At 50.3% G+C, this 21,171-nt stretch overlaps 1 protein-coding gene and 2 long non-coding RNA genes across 3 annotated transcripts in view; 1 reads left to right on the plus strand and 2 right to left on the minus strand.

The window, feature by feature from the left end:
* The window catches only part of LOC135978078 (uncharacterized), a 56,617-nt gene extending 40,118 nt beyond the window's left edge, over positions 1-16,499 (minus strand). The window contains exons 1-2 of the long non-coding RNA XR_010595510.1: positions 15,891-16,499; positions 14,061-15,469 (exon numbers count right to left, since the gene is read on the minus strand). This is a non-coding gene — a long non-coding RNA (uncharacterized LOC135978078). The remainder of the gene's footprint in view (positions 1-14,060; positions 15,470-15,890) is intronic.
* Positions 264-12,281, plus strand: LOC135978073 (collagen alpha-2(I) chain-like). The gene is made up of 4 exons (XM_065579136.1): positions 264-307; positions 1,431-2,529; positions 6,315-6,417; positions 12,145-12,281. Exons 1-2 carry the CDS (start codon positions 264-266, stop codon positions 2,380-2,382), a joined length of 996 nt encoding a protein of 331 aa, XP_065435208.1. The 3' UTR covers positions 2,383-2,529; positions 6,315-6,417; positions 12,145-12,281.
* A 1,620-nt stretch (positions 16,500-18,119) lies between the features above and the next one.
* Positions 18,120-20,425, minus strand: LOC135978080 (uncharacterized). Its single transcript, XR_010595512.1, has 2 exons — positions 18,603-20,425; positions 18,120-18,181 (listed from the first exon to the last, which is right to left on the minus strand). It is a non-coding gene; the product is annotated as an uncharacterized LOC135978080 (long non-coding RNA).
* Between the last annotated feature and the right edge of the window lie 746 nt (positions 20,426-21,171).

Here is a 21,171-nt window from a genome sequence, read left to right on the forward strand (position 1 = left end):
ACAGCATAACAAATATGAACTGGAAAAAACTTTGCAAGAAAAAAGATGTGCATAATTTTCCTCTAATGTCAGAACGAAGGGAGAGATTTCAGGTGGCCCCAAGGGGTTTTCAAGCCTCGAGTGTCTCTGAAGGGGAACGGCAAGGTGGCAATCTGGGAAATCTTCCTGCTGCTTTTGCAAAAATCTCTCTGAAACGACCTGAGGTGAGAGTTCCATTCAGATATTCCAACACAGACTCATCAGCAAGTTGGGCATGCGGAGACATGTTTGGTTGCAGTGATGGAAAATGGGACTCTCTGACCAGGAGGTAAGGACCATAGGCGTGCGCAGCACATTGCATTAGGGTGTGCACCCAGGGAATTTTTTTTTTTTTTTGAAAGGCGAACATCATAAACGGCTGGGTGTGGGAGGGGGTGCTGTGTGCGGGAAGGGGCTCAGGGCAAGGGATTGGGGGGCAGAGGAGGGGGTGTGGGATGTATGAGGGGGCTCAGGGAAGGGGGTTGAGGTGCAAGAGGGGGCGGAGTGCGGCAGGGGGCTCAGGGCAGGGGTTCAGGAGGGGTGCAGTGTGCAGGAAGGGGCTCAGGGCAAGGGATTGGGACAGAGGAGGGTGTGGGATGTATGAGGGGGCTCAGGGAAGGGGCTTGGGGTACAGGAGGGGTGCGGAGTGCAGGAGGGGGCTCAGGGCAAGGGATTGGGGGCCAGGGTGTGGCAGGGGGCTTAGGACAGGGAGTTGGGATGCAGGAGAGGTGCGGCAGGGGGCTCAGGACAGGGAGTTGGGGTGCAGGAGGGGTACAGGGTGCAGGCAGGGGGCTCACGGCAGGGGGTTGGGGGCAGGAGGGGGCTCAGGGCAGGGGGTTGCGGGGCAAGGTGCAGGCAGGGGGCTCAGGGCAGGGAGTTGTGGGGCAGGGGTTGGGGGGCAAGGTGCAGGAAGGGGGCTCTGGACAGGGGGTTGGGAGCTCAGGGCAGGGGGTTGGGGTGAGAGGTGCAGTCAGGGGACTCAGGGCAGGGAGTTGGGATGCAGGAGGGGTACAGGGTGCAGGCAGGGGGTTCAGGGCAGCGGGTTGGGGGCAGGAGGGGGCTCAGGGCAGGGGGTTGCGGGGCAAGGTGCAGGCCGGGGGCTCAGGGCAGGGAGTTGTGGGGCAGGGGTTGGGGGGCAAGGTGCAGGAAGGGGGCTCAGGACAGGGGGTTGGGGAGAGAGATGCAGGCAGGGGGCTCAGGGCAGGGAGTTGGGATGCAGGAGGGGTACAGGGTGCAGGCAGGGGGTTCAGGGCAGGGGGTTGGGGTGAGAGGTGCAGGCAGGGGGCTCAGGGCAGGGGGTTGGGAGCTCAGGGCAGGGGGTTGGGGTGAGAGGTGCAGGCAGGGGGCTCAGGACAAGGGGTTGGGAGCTCAGGGCAGGGGGGTTGGGTGAGAGGTGCAGGCAGGGGGCTCAGGACAGGGAGTTGGGATGCAGGAGGGGTACAGGGTGCAGGCAGGGGGTTCAGGGCAGGGAGTTGGGGTGAGAGGTGCAGGCAGGGGGCTCAGGAGAGGGAGTTGGGGTGCAGGAGGGTAGGCTGTTTGCAGGCAGGCCCGGGGCTGGGGATCTGGGCTCCCCCGCCCTGGCAGGCAGGCTCGAGGGCCGGGCAGAGGGGGCCGGGCTGGGCGCTTGGGGCCAGGCCGGGCAGAGGCAGCCAGGGTGGATCGCAGGGCGCCGGGCTGCTCCCAGGGCTGGACTCAAGCCCGAGGGTGCCGGGCCGGAGTCCCCGAACAGCGCCGGGGAGCGGAGCTCGCAGCCGGGCTGCGGGAGGGGGCCTGTGGGCCGGGCTCGCCCCCTGCCCCGGGCCTGCTGGCTCCCAGGCCCCACTTAAGGTGGGCTGGGCTCAGGGGCGGCCTGACCCCCCGGGTGGTGCCCGGGCCCCTGGCCAGCGCGGGGAGCCGCAGGCGGGTTTGGGACCCTGGGCGCTGGAGGGGGGCAGCTGCCTTGGGGCGGGGAGCTGGGGCAGCACCCCCGCGGGCCACCTTAAGCGGCTGTGTTGGTGCTGCCGGGTGGGAGGCTGCCAGGGAGCACATGGGGCTGTTAAAGCAGCCAGCCCAGCCCTGGGGAGGGGGAGCCCGGCTCAACGGGGTGCAGGCCGGGGGCTCAGGGCAGGGAGAGGGGGTGCAGGAGAGGTTCGGGCTTACCCGCAGCGGCGCGCTCCCTGCCTGCCAGGGCCCCATGCCGGGCCGCTCCCGGGGGAGGGGAGGGGAGGGGCGGGGCAGCACAGGGCTCTGCACGCTGCCCTTGCCACGCCTCCAGGTACCTCCCCTGAAGCTCCCATTGGCCGCAGTTCCCCGTTCCCGGCCAATGGGAGCTTCGGGAGGCGGTGCCTAGAGCAACCCCTTACCCCCAGAGACATGCTGCCCTGATGGCTGCTTCGGAAAGCAGCGCGGGGCCTGCGGCACCACGGGGGGCAAATCCCGCGGGCCGGATGCAAAGCCCCGAGGGGCCAGATCCGGATCCGGCCCATGGGCATTAGGGTGTGTGCCCGGGCCCACCCCGTGCGCACGCCCATGGTAAGGACCTATAGTTTCCCAGGCTGAAAGTGAAGAGAGACCAATTTCTTTCATAAGAGACAAGCACTTCAGCCTCAGTGCTAGCAGGAGAATCCATGTGGAATGATGGGGTTTTCAAATCTAGGACAAACTCACAAAGAAGTTTAGAAATTTAAATACCAACATTTTTAGAAGTACTCATCAAAATCAAGTAATATTTTATACAGGATTTAAAATGAGATGCGGTGGAATTTTAAAAGCTGTTACTATTTATTCTATCTGTGCACTGTGACAATCGTTTCAGATCATTTTACGCCATTTGTAACAGGATCTTTAGGTCAGTCATTTATTTATTGTTCCTATTTATGTAATTACTGTAGGCATTTGTTTCTGATCAATAAATAATTATTTTATATAAAATGGCAACCTATAGCAATAATGAGTTGAATTAAATACCTATTGAACCAAAAAGAAAAAAGGAGAAGAGAAAAGCCCTGTAATTGTTCAGCCTTAAAACCCCAATTCCAGAGAGTACTTATGCACGTGACTAACTTAAAGTATGTGAGCCATCCCACTGCTGTTAGTGCTCCAATCAGGAACATGCTTAAATACATTGATGAATCAGTGTCCCAGTTCACAATAATTCCATATTAAAAATCATAGTTACTGAATGATAATTAGCCTTTCCATTCAAACAGACCCCACGCCACACCTGAACTCTGCCACCTTTTCCTATTCTACTTTTTACCAGGTTATTTTTCCCCAGAAAACCTTGGCCATTTGGATGTTTGGTGTAGTAGACGGTTGTATTGGAAGAGGCTAGATTGGTGCCCTTTCCCCCACTAAGCAAGAGTGCATGCATCCCTTAATACATATCAATTGTTAGTTTGTAATTAGCCTGTCCATACCCCATCCATCAGGTTTATGTGCATTCACATACCCTCTCCCCCCACCCAAATCAAATCAGGTTTGTATGTATCCAACACCTACGCACAATACACTTACTAGCACTGCCCCCACTATTAAGTTTGTGCTCGCATGCACTCTTATCAGCTTTGTGCCCCCACCGCCTGATCCCATTACCTTTGTGTGCACCCAGATCCAATTCATTCTTGGGCATACACCACAAACAAAATTACATGTGAATAATGAGAGCAGGAAGAGGCCATTTTGTATTAGGATTATCAAAGTTTCTCTTTGTCACCTCTAAAATGCAGCTCCCCATTTGGTGGAATACATCAATCAGTTACTACTGGAATGGGGATAGGAGAGGCGGAGCAGGGGTGGAGTCGGGCCAGGGCTGGGGGTAGAGGGGGCTTGAGCACCCACCAGCGCCACTAGAGTCTGCGCCTACGGGGGCTACCCCTTTTGCCCTCCCCCTACCGGCCTAAAATCAAGCTTGTGTGCTCATGGACTGCATGTTCCACCAACAGCCAGTTTTATGAGCACAGTGCGTCAAAATTGCAGTTGTAATGTGAATAATGACTAAAAGTTACCCTAAACCCAATAATTTAAAACGATTTGAAAAACAAAACAAAACTAGCCCTTAGACCAGACCTAGTGAGGATCTACCTCTCTACCAAATCTGGGTACGTAGACAGTATTCTGAAGAGTTGCTAGCACTGCCTAGGACAAATTTAAGCCAGACACTAAAACTGGAGATTTCTTATTTAAAAGTTTTTAAAAGAAGTCAAACAGCCACTACGTTAAATGTTCCAATAGTATAAAAACAAATTGGGTGTGAGTTCTCACAATGATTGTCAATCTCCCTTTAGAGAAAAAACAGGAACATATTCCCCACTGGCAATCCCTTTCATAATGCAACCGAAAATACGGAGTTGCTAATAGGAGCCTCTGTACATTCAAAGTCAACAGATGGCGCCACTGCAGAAGCCTTTGCTTGTCTTTCCTCTGGGGTTCTAAAACAGTTCTGATGTGGGCCTAATCTTACAAAAATTGTTCTATGGACCATTTCCTCACCTCTTCGAGATCAGGTAACGCCTTCGTGGCAGGTACAGCAAATGCTTCCAAAGAAAAGTAGTACTAGGAACATATTGACAGTAATTTCAGTACTAGGAACGTGAGATCTGCCTGCTCACTGAAGACCACCATCAGGTCCTCCATGTGCCACCACCGATACATAAACCTCAACTTGGGACCTGCTGGTTTAGAGGCACGTACAAGGAGTTAACTCTTACAACAAATGCCTATCCTTTCTTATGGTGCAGGTTTTTTTCAGTAGCTGTGCCTATCGGTAGTAGGAGTTCTTTCCTGCTCAAGTCTCTCTGCCTTCTTTCATTCCTTGGTGGAGTGGAAACCTACAGGTTATATTGACAAAACACAATTACATTAAAATGAGAGCAAAAAACAACAACCAAAAACAATAGACTGTATAAACAAGTCAAGGATTATAAACAGATTGGTTCACAACCTCCAAGATGTATCCCCCTCTCTGGTGGTACATGGCAGTAACAGAGCATGTGGGAGCCATACACGTTCTTCTTCAAAGTCTAACTAAATCATTACCCCTATGGTGCAGAGGGGAACCTCCCGCCAATCATTCCATCACACTGTTTTTAAGCTGGGCTACATATAACAAATGAATTCATTTCCTTAAGAAGCCATTGGGCGATTTCTATCATCTAGGATTTTAGGCCTTCCTGTGGGAAAGCCAACCTTAGGGGAATAAAAAGGGAGGAATACGCTACTACTAGATCCCCACTTAAGCTCGCCTTTATCCTACCATTGGTAGGCAGGAGGAAATAGTGACAGGTTTGTCTCCAGCTTTCATCCTAGAAAGAGATGAGGCTCTGGTTTCTGTACAGAACACAAGGTGTTTCCACACAACGTAATTTTTGTGCCACTGATATTGCAAGCTACGCCCACTAGAGCTGTACTAGCACTGTCCCAGCCCAATGTGTGCATGCTCGCTAAAGGCCCCCCACGTGGATCATAACTGTACGAAGAACAACCCAAGAGAAGTATGTGCAAAAGCATCTTACTCCAGGCACCTCATCTCACTTCCATGTGGCACAAGTAAGAGTCCCGTGCAGATGGCTCTATCCCTGCACGAATCCTCTGCAGCAGGCTCTGAGCAATTTGTAACTAACTTTCCTCAAGCAAGAGACTAGCCGTTTGCATATATGCTGCAGGGGAGCTGGAACTAGGGGCACTGGGGTGCCCAGCATGAAGTGATATTAGCAAGCGAATGCACGGTTTCCATCATACATGGGGTTTACAGTGTTGTTCAATGGCTTTCAGCATCCCCACTATAAAAATTGTTCCAGACCCCTGAATTGCTGTTACCATAGGTGCCAACCCCTTGGGGGCTCCAGGGCTGGAGCGCCAACTGAAAAAAATTAGTGGGTGCTTAGCACCCACCGGCAGCCAGCTCCCTCCCTCCCTCCCAGTGCCTCCCACCCGCCACAATCAGCTGTTCCACGGCGTGCAGGAGGCGCTGGGAGGCAGAAAGAGGAGCAGGGATGAGGCACACTTGGAGGAGGGGACAGAAGGGGGTCAGACGAGGTGAGGAGGGGGTGGGGTGGGAAAAGGCAGGGCGGGGGTTGGGGAAGGGGTGAGGGCAGGACCTGGGGAGCAGCGGGGGCGGCAAGAGGCGGGGCGGGGGTGGGAGCTTAGGGGATGGGGGCGGGTGGGGCCGTGGGCAGAGTGGGGGGGGGTTGAGTAGCTGTTACTGTACAGGTTTCCTGAAAAAGGTGATTTGGCTCCCCTCCCATTACCCTGTGTTTATTTTGTCACCTTAGCCTGTCCTAGTATTCACACTACTTATTTCCCTCTCTCCTCAACAGCTTCCCCTGAACTTCACCCTGGTGGGGAATACACATCTCCAACACCCACAGAAAGTAACCGGAGAATGGGAAACATTGCAGCCATGGCTATCTGGGGGGTCTGGTAAGTCGGCCAGAGTGGTGGAGGTACAGAACGTCACAGCATGAAAATGTTATGTTTCTTCGGGCAGAATTAGACCCTCACTAGCTGAGCACCATCTTTCGGAAACCGGCCATCGGCGGGCACCCCCCTCTGGCCTGGCGGCCATCGGCGGGCGCCCCCCTCTGGCCTGGCGGAAAGCCGCCCAAAGCGATATGGCTGCAGCTTTTTAAGGCCCAGCCGCCCTGGCCAGGCATTCCTTTTCTATGGCTGGAGAGTTCTGCTTCTGGGGCAGCAGCTTTCTGCTCACATACCCGATGGGATGTCTCTCCCCCTTTCCGTCAATCTGCATTGGCACCACCCCCAGCCCTCTTCTGAAGCGTCAGTGAACACCAGAAAGAGCTTGTCAAAGTCCTGCTTTACCAGCACCGAGCCCTTGACCAGAGCCTCTTTCAGAGCACAGAGACCCCTCTGCCACTGCTTGGTCCAGACCACCTTATCTGGATTACCCTTCTTACATACATATCTCATCGCGGCGCTCCAGCCTCTGCTTTGCCCCTCCTGCCAACTCACAACCGGCCACCCGCTCCTCTTTCTCAGGCAGTGCCTGTCGCTGCTTCCCATCCGCCCTCCTCACGGTGCCTGCACCGCTTTTAGCCTCAGCCGCAGTCCCTCTCATGCCGCCATGTGGAAGCCTGGACCGAGCCCCCCGCCTCTGAGGTGCTTGCTTCATCTGGTCCCAACCATTCTGATGTTCCCGGGGTAGCGGGGTTCTACTGGCTGTGGGCAGCTCCTAGTGCCGCTTCTCCCCATTGAGCCCCCCTTTCCCTGAGGGCCTGGAGTAGTGTCAGAATTTCAAAGACCAGGGCCCCCGCCTGGGCATGTGGCCCTCTGCTCCTAAGCCCCGCCCCCGGATCATGCCACCTCAGAGGTTCTCTCGGGCCCACCTCACAGTCGGCGCTCGCCGTCCTCTAACCTGAAGTCTCGCCTCAGTCTTGAGCTGACTCAGCCTCTCTCTCACACCGAACGCCCTCCCTCTTGAACCAATTACCGCCCAGTCTGAGCCCCACCCCCTGGTGGAGCCCCCTGTGGGCTCCGTCCAGCCCTTGTGTCTGCGACTAAGTTTTGGAGTCCTGGTGCCATGGCGGCAGGGCAGCGATGCACAGAGCTGCCTCCAGAGGTGCGAGGGGCGGATCTCACCTGTCAGGCTTCCCATGGCAGCCCCCGCACTGAGCCTGCCCTGGCCTCTTCCTACGGGGCAGGGGGAACCAAACCATCCCCTGCTGTCCCTCAGCAGTGCACAGAGCCTGCCTGCCCCTGCTTCCCCACTGTGCCAAGCTTGGCCCCATCCCTGCTGCTCAGGCTTTAGCACCAAGCCCACCATGGCTTCCCTCGTCCCCAGCAGCGCGGAGCCATCCCAGACTCTTTGGCAGAGCCCACCACCAGCCCAGGGAGGAGTTGGGCCACTCCCAGCCTTAGGCAGTGACTTCCCATTTGCACAGCCCGACTCCATTGACAGGAAAGAGAAACCAGGAGATAGCGACCCACATCCTCAAAGATGTTTGGGCCCTTCACTCCCATAATGGCTATGTACCTTGGAGGAGCTGGGCCAATATAGCCAAAAGATACAGCAAAAGCTTCTAGTGTAAAGAGACATCCCCTGCACAGGCATCAGAAAGGAAATGACCCGCACACTGAAATGTGCTGAGGTGCTATCTACACATCAGTATATTGAGTCCTGGAGGTTCTTCTTTTTATCCATAGAGGTTTAAATTAATCTTCTAGGCAAAGCACTTTCAACCTTGATTTAATTATAGGGATGTGTTTTATAGTACACAAAAATAAAGAGCTTGTAATTTTACAATTCTATCTACAAGAGACCAAAGGTCATAACCCAGTACCTTAAACTTTAAAGCATTCTAGAGTTACATGGAAATTCTGTTCTTTATTCCCCCTGAAGAAACAGAATATATAGGGTTTGTATGTGTGTTTGAATCTTTAGCGATAATAATCCCAGTAGACAGGCACCTCTGACCAAGAAAAGGGCCGCTCAGGAATGCAGCAGGGAAAGATCCTTTTACCCCTGGGGCAACTGTTCCAAACCCCCCAGAGTGAACACACACACACACACACACCCCGGAAGAATATAGGAAAGGGAAATATTTCTTTCCACGGAGATGAAAGGAGAAAGATAACAGGGGGAAAGATGGGGGAAGCGGTAAAACAGGGTTGCATTCATTACAAGGCCCCACTAGTACCACGGTCGGAAAGAGCTGGGGGGAGAACGGTAATTCTATTTTATAGAGGATTTTGCTATTTCAAAATCAGATTTCATTCTGATTTGGAATCATATTCAAAAATTTTGAAATTCTGTGTGAAATGGCATTGCTGATCTCCACTGAGCTCTAAAGCAGCCTTGTAGGCTGCCCCAAAGCTGGAGATCCTTGGAGCCTTACAAGACCTAGCTCCACGGTAGCACACCTGGTGGGCTGTCCTGGAGCCATGGACCCTAAGAGCCCTACCTGGCGAGGAGTCACGAGCCTGGCAGCTGGGGCTCCCGCAACTTTCAGGCTCCCAGCTTCCCATCAGCCCACCAGGCAGGCAGCTGAGGAGCTGGGAGCCTGGAAACCCAGGTTCCCCAGCAGCGTGCCACATGGTCTATCAAGGAGCCCGGCAGCTGAGCTGTCAGGAAGCCAAGCAAGTTTCTGATGAAATTCTGCCTGGCCAGCAAAGTTCCATTGGAAACATGCTTGGTTTCTGGTGGATTCTGTCAGAATTGACACAGTCCTGCAGTGTGTTTCAATTTCAACAAAAGAGCAAACTCTGGCAATTGTTTTTTTCTAACAAGCTCCGCTAATTAGCAATGGAGAGCAACACGACACAATAGTTTTAAACAATAAGACCATCATAGAAAAATCAAACAGCAGGGAAGATAATTTTTAAATAGGCAGAAGGTATGGTAATTATTCAGTGGAAATGCAACCTGCACCAACGCAGTCTTTGAGAGGTTTAGCCAACTTTACACCAGGTTAACTAGCAGCAATCTATTCTATTGAATAGTCAGTCCTGACAGATCTTTTGTTTAGCTGTGGAAGCCCTTTCTTTTTCCAGGTACGCATGATGACTCTGGCTGAGGTATGCTAGAATGGTACTTTGCTGAATTAAAGCCCTCATCATCATACCATCAGGTTTCAGGTCTCTCATAGCGTGCCATTCATCCTCTAAGAAGGAAGAAGCCACTGCACCTGCGACTCATCAGCTGCCTCTGAATTGGGTTTAAGTGAAGGGGGAAAGGGGCAAGTCAGAGTACCTGTAAACAGAGAAAAGACGACTATTGAATCTATTGAAGTCATGGAGTTCCCCTAGTGTAACTGCAGCTGCTGCACACTTCTTCACGGGCTTTTTCTACAGCAGGCGAACAATCACCTAATATTGAGTATTTGCTTTCCAAGTTGCCCACTTTTGAATAATAAATCATAGGGCAAGGGTAATAAATAAAAAGCACATCCCCATGCATATTTCAATGGAACAAAAAGCACCTGGTATAGGAGAAATGAATTAACACATGCAAAGAGAGAGAGGCTGTTTCAATTCATTATGCACAAGAGAGTTTTCTTCACAGCATTAGCAAAATTAATGCCTCCATAGTGAATTATATCCTCATGCACCCTACCAAAGTTAATCTCTAGTTCTTTCCCACCCCTATAGAATCTCATTTTTAGTAAAAATTCTGTTTAGTGCTTGTAGATCTCAAAACACTTTACAAATGAGGTCAGTACAATCATCTCCCCTCCCCCACTTTTTTTTTTTAAATGGAGGGGGACACTGGGACAGGGAGGCAAAGTGACCACCAAGTGACCCAGCAGCAGAGGCAGGAATAGAAACCAGGTCGCCTGAATCCCTGGCCAGTGCTCTAAACCACTAGACCACACTATCTCACATGTATTAGCATATTGAAAATTTAGTGCACCGTAAAAGTCAATTTCTGAGAAACTTGAGATTGAATTGAATATAAAAATATTACATTAATCTACTTTTTAAAAAATGTCTGAATGGGAAAGGTGCAGAAACCAGGGGACCTTGCTAGTTTTAGTCCAATCTTATCATAGCCACAATCATATATTGTGCTCAGGAAGTGAGCTTTAGGGCCTGCAGATCTCAAGCAATCTATAAGCCTGGGAACAGTGAAGGAACCAAACAAAGGCCTATTCTTGTGCACCTTAGAAGCTTTAGGAGGGCAACCTTATGCACCTAAGTGGCAGTGCGATCTCCATCCTCAAGATCACACTGCAGTCTGCCCAAAACGTGTGATCCAAGAGAAAAATCAAACTTGCACCACTAAAGGGTAGTTACTTCCAACGGCCGCATTTAAAGGGTAAAAAGATGTTAATTAAATTAAACGTAACAATACCAAAATTCTTCACAAGTTTATCAGATTCCTTTTTGTTTAGCCAAAGAAAGAACTGAGACTATACTTGAATGTATACATTTTATTAATTGAATTACATAAATAGTAACAAATACATTCATAAATAAGGAGTTACAGCAAAGCAATGTGATATGACAATCAAAGTTCAATCCATGCATTTAACATGGGGTCGTTATCACACTTTTATCAAATAGGTATAATCAGAGCTAGATAATTCATTTCACACATCAGAAAGCGGCGATTTTAGCAAAATCATCTTAATACAGAACAGAATTAACTACCCAGTGTAAGTCCTTTAATACAGGTCATTGTTCAACACGGAATTGGCAGAAGTAGAAGTTTCCCACAATTATTACACTTTGAAAAGCTCAATAAGGTTTAAGGGATCCCCTAAAGCTGCAGAAATGCTACCCTCTTGAAAGTCTCTGGAGATATCTTTATTCTGCCTGGTCATCTTCATCCAAGATTTTGGAATTAGGAATGACAGTAAGAACTGAGGTAGCCAGGTGGGTCCTGCATCCTTGTTGAGCTAAAAATTCAAACCTCAGTGCTTTCAAACACCTACCCGAAATTAACTTTCACACCAATTAAATTGCACCAAACAGGCAACCTCAGCTTTGCCCTCTAAATACATCTACTAATGTACGGATACAAAAACATCTAGAATTGCCAACAATTCACACTAAACCAATACCAGAAAAACAGTCATAATCACAAAATACTGCACCTCTACCCAAATACCAAGACTTAACAGAAAAATACCTACCTAAAACATCCACATCATCATCCTTTGAATTCAATAAGCGTAAAGGACTACTAAAACACCACTACTGCCACTTCCACCAATGGACACAACTACTAAAAACACTCTCACTTCTGACACAATAGGTGCAAAGTTAATTTTGAATGTGTGGTACACTTTGGTTGGTGTGACCGTTTAAGTAGAGCAGGTGTTTGAAAGTTGTGAAGTGCGGAGAGTAACTGCCAGTTGCCAAAACATTTATTTGTGTTTGCTTCCTTTTAGAAATGTGTGAGAAATACACAAGTTAGGCGTTACCTGGAGTAAATGTTAATTTTCTGAACCTTAACTTTATTGGAAGAGTTTTGGGGGGAGAATTGGAGGGGAGTGGAGGATTCAAATGTATACCTTCCCTTAAGTCACATCTTTGCACTTCCAGTAGGAAATGATGATTTCTTAATAATAGGAAGTTATAATTCTATACAACTTGAGTGTTTAAGGTCCATGCATTTCAGATTCACAGTTATGCCATGGTACTGACACTTCCTTCTTTTCCACTTCTGCTTCATGATGCCTGAATCAGAGAGAGGGAGCAAAAGGCGTGTGTAAATGAGAACCGCTTTCGACAACGGTCCAAAACCGCCCCGGACACTCCCTTTCGGATCTTACCACCAGTAGCATGTCAGATCTCCAAGAGTCCAAAAAGTGAGTAGAAAGCAGGAGACTTGATTGCAGAATTCCAGGCAAGTTGGAAGCGCTGTTTGAAGAGCCGGAACTCTGGACACAGTGTCATGGGGGTGCCATAAATAGTAGCAGATGAGACCTGTACCCTGTTTACAGGGCGCTCATTCAGGGCAGTGGCTGCATTTGGCCAAGTGCCAAGAGACTAGAGGGCAAAGACCAGATCCCTGATTACAGGGCGGTCGTTGGCAGCAGGCTGTGAAGACAGCACGAGGCCAAGAGACCCAGAGGGCCTCGGAGACGCACACCCTAGTTACAGGGAGGTCAAGCTGCCCATGTTATGGACATGATTCTAATCCCCCAGATTTCAAAAGCGAGATGCAACCTGTACCCTGATTACAGGGTGGTCGCTGGCATTAGCCAAATAGGGGAGACCATAACCTGAATTACAGGAAGGTCAAGCTGTCAAAGTACCAAAGAGCTTGATATGTCCCATCCTAGAGAGGCTTGTGACATGGACCCTAATTACAGGTTTGTCACGCTGACTAATGGGGCAGAGCACGGCGTAAAGCCAAATGAGCAAGAGGGCAGAGACCCAGACCCCAGTTACAGGGCGGTCACATTGCTCAGTTGAACAAAGAGCTCAATGCCCCTCCAAAGACAGGGGGAGGTGACTTGCACCCTGATTACAGGGCAGTCACATTCACTAACCTGTTAACGGAGACCCAAAGGGCCTCGGAGACGCAAACCCTAGTTACAGGGAGGTCAAGCTGCCCATGTTATGGTCTAGATTCTAATCCCCCAGATTTCAAAAGCGAGATGCAAGCTGTACCCTGATTACAGGGTGGTCGCTGGCATTAGCCAAATAGGGGAGACCATAACCTGATTTACAGGAAGGTCAAGCTGTCAAAGTACCAAAGAGCTCGATATGTCCCATCCTAGAGAGGCTTGTGACATAGACCCTAATTACAGGGTTGTCACGCTGACTAATGGGGCAGAGCACGGCGTAAAGCCAAATGAGCAAGATGGCAGAGACCCGGACCCCAGATACAGGGCGGTCACATTGCTCAGTTTAACAAAGAGCTCAATGCCCCTCCAAAGACAGAGGGAGGTGACTTGCACCCTGATTACAGGGCAGTCACCCTCAATAGCCAGATAACGGAGCAGAATGTCAAAACGACACAATAGCACAGACCGGGACCCAGCTTACAGGGCGGTCACGCTGCTCAAGGTATTAAGAGGCTCGAGATTCCCCTACAGTCTAATTACATGACCTGAGGCCTGATTTGAGGTTGGTTACTGTGCCCAGAGTTCCTTTCCTTTTCCTCCATCTTCTTTTCTCCTCTGTGTGTGGCATTCCTGACACTTCCTTCTTCTCCACTTTTGCTTCATGATGTCTGAAACAGAGAGAGAGAGCACAAGGCGTGTGTAAGTGAGAACCGACAATGCCATGTCCTGCACGCAAACTCAGTGTAATCTACTGATACACTGTTCCTTTTCGCATCTGCAGACAGTCTGGATATTTAGGTCCAAGACAGTTCTTTGTGGTCCTCAGACATTTCCAGAAGCATTTCCCGCTCCTCCCAAGCTGCACTGGGTGAGAAAACTACTGGGCCCATTCCCCTCTAAAGCCACAATCTCCAGATTTCCCCTAGACAATTATTTCACCAGGCAACCTCCATACAAAATCAGGAGGAATAAAATGATGAAGGGGGGTAAGGAATTAATTGACAAGTATTCCTAAATCAATGTGACAAGGTATACTGCCTGGAATGACTTAGTCCAAAACAGCCCCAGACACTCCCTTTCGGACCTTACCACCAGTAGCATGTCAGATCTCCAAGAGTCCAAAAAGTGAGTAGAAAGCAGAAGACTTGGCTGCAGAATTCCAGGCAAGTTGGAAGCGCTGTTTGAAGGGCCGGAACTCTGGACACAGTGTCATGGGCATGCCATAAATAGTAGCAGATGAGACCTGTACCCTGTTTACAGGGTGCTCATTCAGGGCAGTGGCTGCATTTGGCCAAATGCCAAGAGACTAGAGGGCAAAGACCAGATCCCTGATTACAGGGCGGTCGTTGGCAGCAGGCTGTGAAGACAGCACGAGGCCAAGAGACCCAGAGGGACTCGGAGACGCACACCCTAGTTACAGGGAGGTCAAGCTGCCCATGTTATGGACATGATTCTAATCCCCCAGATTTCAAAAGCGAGATGCAACCTGTACCCTGATTACAGGGTGGTCGCTGGCATTAGCCAAATAGGGGAGACCATAACCTGAATTACAGGAAGGTCAAGCTGTCAAAGTACCAAAGAGCTCGATATGTCCCATCCTAGAGAGGCTTGTGACATGGACCCTAATTACAGGTTTGTCACGCTGACTAATGGGGCAGAGCACGGCGTAAAGCCAAATCAGCAAGAGGGCAGAGACCCAGACCCCAGTTACAGGGCGGTCACATTCCTCAGTTTAACAAAGAGCTCAATGCCCCTCCAAAGACACGGGGAGGTGACTTGCACCCTGATTACAGGGCAGTCACATTCACCAACCTGTTAACGGAGACCCAAAGGGCCTCGGAGACGCAAACCCTAGTTACAGGGAGGTCAAGCTGCCCATGTTATGGTCATGATTCTAATCCCCCAGATTTCAAAAGCGAGATGCAACCTGTACCCTGATTACAGTGTGGTCGCTGGCATTAGCCAAATAGGGGAGACCGGAACCTGAATTACAGAAAGATCAAGCTGTCAAAGTACCAAAGAGCTCAATATGTCCCATCCTAGAGAGGCTTGTGACATAGACCCTAATTACAGGGTTGTCACGCTGACTAATGGGGCAGAGCACGGCGTAAAGCCAAATGAGCAAGAGGGCAGAGACCCGGACCCCAGATACAGGGCGGTCACATTGCTCAGTTTAACAAAGAGCTCAATGCCCCTCCAAAGACAGGGGGAGGTGACTTGCACCCTGATTACAGGGCAGTCACCCTCAATAGCCAGATAACGGAGCAGAATGTCAAAACGACACAATAGCACAGACCGGGACCCAGCTTACAGGGCGGTCACGCTGCTCAAGGTATTAAGAGGCTCGAGATTCCCCTACAGTCTAATTACATGACCTGAGGCCTGATTTGAGGTTGGTTACTGTGCCCAGAGTTCCTTTCCTTTTCCTCCATCTTCTTTTCTCCTCTGTGTGTGGCATTCCTGACACTTCCTTCTTCTCCACTTTTGCTTCATGAGGTCTGAAACAGAGAGAGAGAGCACAAGGCGTGTGTAAGTGAGAACCGACAATGCCATGTCCCGCACGCAAACTCAGTGTAATCTACTGATACACTGTTCCTTTCCGCATCTGCAGACAGTCTGGATATTTAGGTCCAAGACAGTTCTTTGTGGTCCTCAGACACTTCCACAAGCATTTCCTGCTCCTCCCAAGCTGCACTGGGTGAGAAAACTACTGGGCCCATTCCCCTCTAAAGCCACAATCTCCAGATTTCCCCTTGACAATTATTTCACCAGGCAGCCTCCATACAAAATCAGGAGGAATAAAATGATGAAGGAGGGTAAGGAATTAGTTGACAAGTATTCCTAAATCAATGTGACAAGGTATACTGCCTGGAATGACTTAGTCCAAAACAGCCCCAGACACTCCCTTTCGGATCTTACCACCAGTAGCATGTCAGATCTCCAAGAGTCCAAAAATAGAGTAGAAAGCAGGAGACTTGGTTGCAGAATTCCAGGCAAGTTGGAAGCGCTGTTTGAGGAGCCGGAACTCTGGACACAGTGTCATGGGGGTGCCATAAATAGTAGCAGATGAGACCTGTACCCTGTTTACAGGGTGCTCATTCAGGGCAGTGGCTGCATTTGGCCAAGTGCCAAGAGACTAGAGGGCAAAGACCAGATCCCTGATTACAGGGCGGTCGTTGGCAGCAGGCTGTGAAGACAGCACGAGGCCAAGAGACCCAGAGGGCCTCGGAGACGCACACCGTAGTTACAGGGAGGTCAAGCTGCCCATGTTATGGACATGATTCTAATCCCCCAGATTTCAAAAGCGAGATGCAACCTGTACCCTGATTACAGGGTGGTCGCTGGCATTAGCCAAATAGGGGAGACCATAACCTGAATTACAGGAAGGTCAAGCTGTCAAAGTACCAAAGAGCTCGATATGTCCCATCCTAGAGAGGCTTGTGACATGGACCCTAATTACAGGTTTGTCACGCTGACTAATGGGGCAGAGCACGGCGTAAAGCCAAATCAGCAAGAGGGCAGAGACCCAGACCCCAGTTACAGGGCGGTCACATTGCTCAGTTGAACAAAGAGCTCAATGCCCCTCCAAAGACAGGGGGAGGTGACTTGCACCCTGATTACAGGGCAGTCACATTCACCAACCTGTTAACGGAGACCCAAAGGGCCTCGGAGACGCAAACCCTAGTTACAGGGAGGTCAAGCTGCCCATGTTATGGTCATGATTCTAATCCCCCAGATTTCAAAAGCGAGATGCAACCTGTACCCTGATTACAGGGTGGTCGCTGGCATTAGCCAAATAGGGGAGACCGGAACCTGAATTACAGAAAGATCAAGCTGTCAAAGTACCAAAGAGCTCGATATGTCCCATCCTAGAGAGGCTTGTGACATAGACCCTAATTACAGGGTTGTCACGCTGACTAATGGGGCAGAGCACGGCGTAAAGCCAAATCAGCAAGAGGGCAGAGACCCAGACCCCAGTTACAGGGCGGTCACATTGCTCAGTTTAACAAAGAGCTCAATGCCCCTCCAAAGACACAGGGAGGTGACTTGCACCCTGATTACAGGGCAGTCACATTCACCAACCTGTTAACGGAGACCCAAAGGGCCTCGGAGACGCAAACCCTAGTTACAGGGAGGTCAAGCTGCCCATGTTATGGTCCAGATTCTAATCCCCCAGATTTCAAAAGCGAGATGCAACCTGTACCCTGATTACAGGGAGGTCGCTGGCATTAGCCAAAGAGGAGAGACCGGAACCTGAATTACAGAAAGATCAAGGTGCCAAAGTACCAAATAGCTCGATATGTCCCATCCTAGAGAGGCTTGTGACATGGACCCTAATTACAGGGATGTCACGCTGACTAATGGGGCAGAGCACGGCGTAAAGCCAAATGAGCAAGAGGGCAGAGACCCAGACCCCAGTTACAGGGCGGTCACATTGCTCAGTTGAACAAAGAGCTCAATGCCCCTCCAAAGACAGTGGGAGGTGACTTGCACCCTGATTACAGGGCAGTCACATTCACCAACCTGTTAACGGAGACCCAAAGGGCCTCGGAGACGCAAACCCTAGTTACAGGGAGGTCAAGCTGCCCATGTTATGGTCTAGATTCTAATCCCCCAGATTTCAAAAGCGAGATGCAAGCTCTACCCTGATTACAGGGTGGTCGCTGGCATTAGCCAAATAGGGGAGACCATAACCTGATTTACAGGAAGGTCAAGCTGTCAAAGTACCAAAGAGCTCGATATGTCCCATCCTAGAGAGGCTTGTGACATAGACCCTAATTACAGGGTTGTCACGCTGACTAATGGGGCAGAGCACGGCGTAAAGCCAAATGAGCAAGAGGGCAGAGACCCGGACCCCAGATACAGGGCGGTCACATTGCTCAGTTTAACAAAGAGCTCAATGCCCCTCCAAAGACAGAGGGAGGTGACTTGCACCCTGATTACAGGGCAGTCACCCTCAATAGCCAGATAACGGAGCAGAATGTCAAAACGACACAATAGCACAGACCGGGACCCAGCTTACAGGGCGGTCACGCTGCTCAAGGTATTAAGAGGCTCGAGATTCCCCTACAGTCTAATTACATGACCTGAGGCCTGATTTGAGGTTGGTTACTGTGCCCAGAGTTCCTTTCCTTTTCCTCCATCTTCTTTTCTCCTCTGTGTGTGGCATTCCTGACACTTCCTTCTTCTCCACTTTTGCTTCATGAGGTCTGAAACAGAGAGAGAGAGCACAAGGCGTGTGTAAGTGAGAACCGACAATGCCATGTCCTGCACGCAAACTCAGTGTAATCTACTGATACACTGTTCCTTTTCGCATCTGCAGACAGTCTGGATATTTAGGTCCAAGACAGTTCTTTGTGGTCCTCAGACATTTCCAGAAGCATTTCCCGCTCCTCCCAAGCTGCACTGGGTGAGAAAACTACTGGGCCCATTCCCCTCTAAAGCCACAATCTCCAGATTTCCCCTTGACAATTATTTCACCAGGCAACCTCCATACAAAATCAGGAGGAATAAAATGATGAAGGGGGGTAAGGAATTAATTGACAAGTATTCCTAAATCAATGTGACAAGGTATACTGCCTGGAATGACTTAGTCCAAAACAGCCCCAGACACTCCCTTTCGGATCTTACCACCAGTAGCATGTCAGATCTCCAAGAGTCCAAAAAGTGAGTAGAAAGCAGAAGACTTGGCTGCAGAATTCCAGGCAAGTTGGAAGCGCTGTTTGAAGGGCCGGAACTCTGGACACAGTGTCATGGGCGTGCCATAAATAGTAGCAGATGAGACCTGTACCCTGTTTACAGGGTGCTCATTCAGGGCAGTGGCTGCATTTGGCCAAATGCCAAGAGACTAGAGGGCAAAGACCAGATCCCTGATTACAGGGCGGTCGTTGGCAGCAGGCTGTGAAGACAGCACGAGGCCAAGAGACGCAGAGGGCCTCGGAGACGCAAACCCTAGTTACAGGGAGGTCAAGCTGCCCATGTTATGGTCATGATTCTAATCCCCCAGATTTCAAAAGCGAGATGCAACCTGTACCCTGATTACAGGGTGGTCGCTGGCATTAGCCAAATAGGGGAGACCATAACCTGAATTACAGGAAGGTCAAGCTGTCAAAGTACCAAAGAGCTCGATATGTCCCATCCTAGAGAGGCTTGTGACATGGACCCTAATTACAGGGATGTCACGCTGACTAATGGGGCAGAGCACGGCGTAAAGCCAAATGAGCAAGAGGGCAGAGACCCAGACCCCAGTTACAGGGCGGTCACATTGCTCAGTTGAACAAAGAGCTCAATGCCCCTCCAAAGACAGGGGGAGGTGACTTGCACCCTGATTACAGGGCAGTCACATTCACCAACCTGTTAACGGAGACCCAAAGGGCCTCGGAGACACAAACCCTAGTTACAGGGAGGTCAAGCTGCCCATGTTATGGTCATGATTCTAATCCCCCAGATTTCAAAAGCGAGATGCAACCTGTACCCTGATTACAGGGTGGTCGCTGGCATTAGCCAAATAGGGGAGACCATAACCTGATTTACAGGAAGGTCAAGCTGTCAAAGTACCAAAGAGCTCGATATGTCCCATCCTAGAGAGGCTTGTGACATGGACCCTAATTACAGGGATGTCACGCTGACTAATGGGGCAGAGCACGGCGTAAAGCCAGAAGAGCAAGAGGGCAGAGACCCAGACCCCAGTTACAGGGCGGTCACATTGCTCAGTTGAACAAAGAGCTCAATGCCCCTCCAAAGACAGTGGGAGGTGACTTGCACCCTGATTACAGGGCAGTCACATTCACCAACCTGTTAACGGAGACCCAAAGGGCCTCGGAGACGCAAACCCTAGTTACAGGGAGGTCAAGCTGCCCATGTTATGGTCTAGATTCTAATCCCCCAGATTTCAAAAGCGAGATGCAACCTGTACCCTGATTACAGGGTGGTCGCTGGCATTAGCCAAATAGGGGAGACCATAACCTGATTTACAGGAAGGTCAAGCTGTCAAAGTACCAAAGAGCTCGATATGTCCCATCCTAGAGAGGCTTGTGACATAGACCCTAATTACAGGGTTGTCACGCTGACTAATGGGGCAGAGCACGGCGTAAAGCCAAATGAGCAAGATGGCAGAGACCCGGACCCCAGATACAGGGCGGTCACATTGCTCAGTTTAACAAAGAGCTCAATGCCCCTCCAAAGACAGAGGGAGGTGACTTGCACCCTGATTACAGGGCAGTCACCCTCAATAGCCAGATAACGGAGCAGAATGTCAAAACGACACAATAGCACAGACCGGGACCCAGCTTACAGGGCGGTCACGCTGCTCAAGGTATTAAGAGGCTCGAGATTCCCCTACAGTCTAATTACATGACCTGAGGCCTGATTTGAGGTTGGTTACTGTGCCCAGAGTTCCTTTCCTTTTCCTCCATCTTCTTTTCTCCTCTGTGTGTGGCATTCCTGACACTTCCTTCTTCTCCACTTTTGCTTCATGATGTCTGAAACAGAGAGAGAGAGAACAAGGCGTGTGTAAGTGAGAACCGACAATGCCATGTCCTGCACGCAAACTCAGTGTAATCTACTGATACACTGTTCCTTTTCACATCTGCAGACAGTCTGGATATTTAGGTCCAAGACAGTTCTTTGTGGTCCTCAGACATTTCCAGAAGCATTTCCCGCTCCTCCCAAGCTGCACTGGGTGAGAAAACTACTGGGCCCATTCCCCTCTAAAGCCACAATCTCCAGATTTCCCCTTGACAATTATTTCACCAGGCAACCTCCATACAAAATCAGGAGGAATAAAATGATGAAGGGGGGTAAGGAATTAATTGACAAGTATTCCTAAATCAATGTGACAAGGTATACTGCCTGGAATGACTTAGTCCAAAACAGCCCCAGACACTCCCTTTCGGATCTTACCACCAGTAGCATGTCAGATCTGCAAGAGTCCAAAAAGTGAGTAGAAAGCAGAAGACTTGGCTGCAGAATTCCAGGCAAGTTGGAAGCGCTGTTTGAAGGGCCGGAACTCTGGACACAGTGTCATGGGCGTGCCATAAATAGTAGCAGATGAGACCTGTACCCTGTTTACAGGGTGCTCATTCAGGGCAGTGGCTGCATTTGGCCAAATGCCAAGAGACTAGAGGGCAAAGACCAGATCCCTGATTACAGGGCGGTCGTTGGCAGCAGGCTGTGAAGACAGCACGAGGCCAAGAGACGC

Source organism: Chrysemys picta, unplaced genomic scaffold, assembly GCF_011386835.1.
Source record: "Chrysemys picta bellii isolate R12L10 unplaced genomic scaffold, ASM1138683v2 scaf108, whole genome shotgun sequence".
Taxonomy (NCBI): Eukaryota; Metazoa; Chordata; order Testudines; family Emydidae; genus Chrysemys; species Chrysemys picta.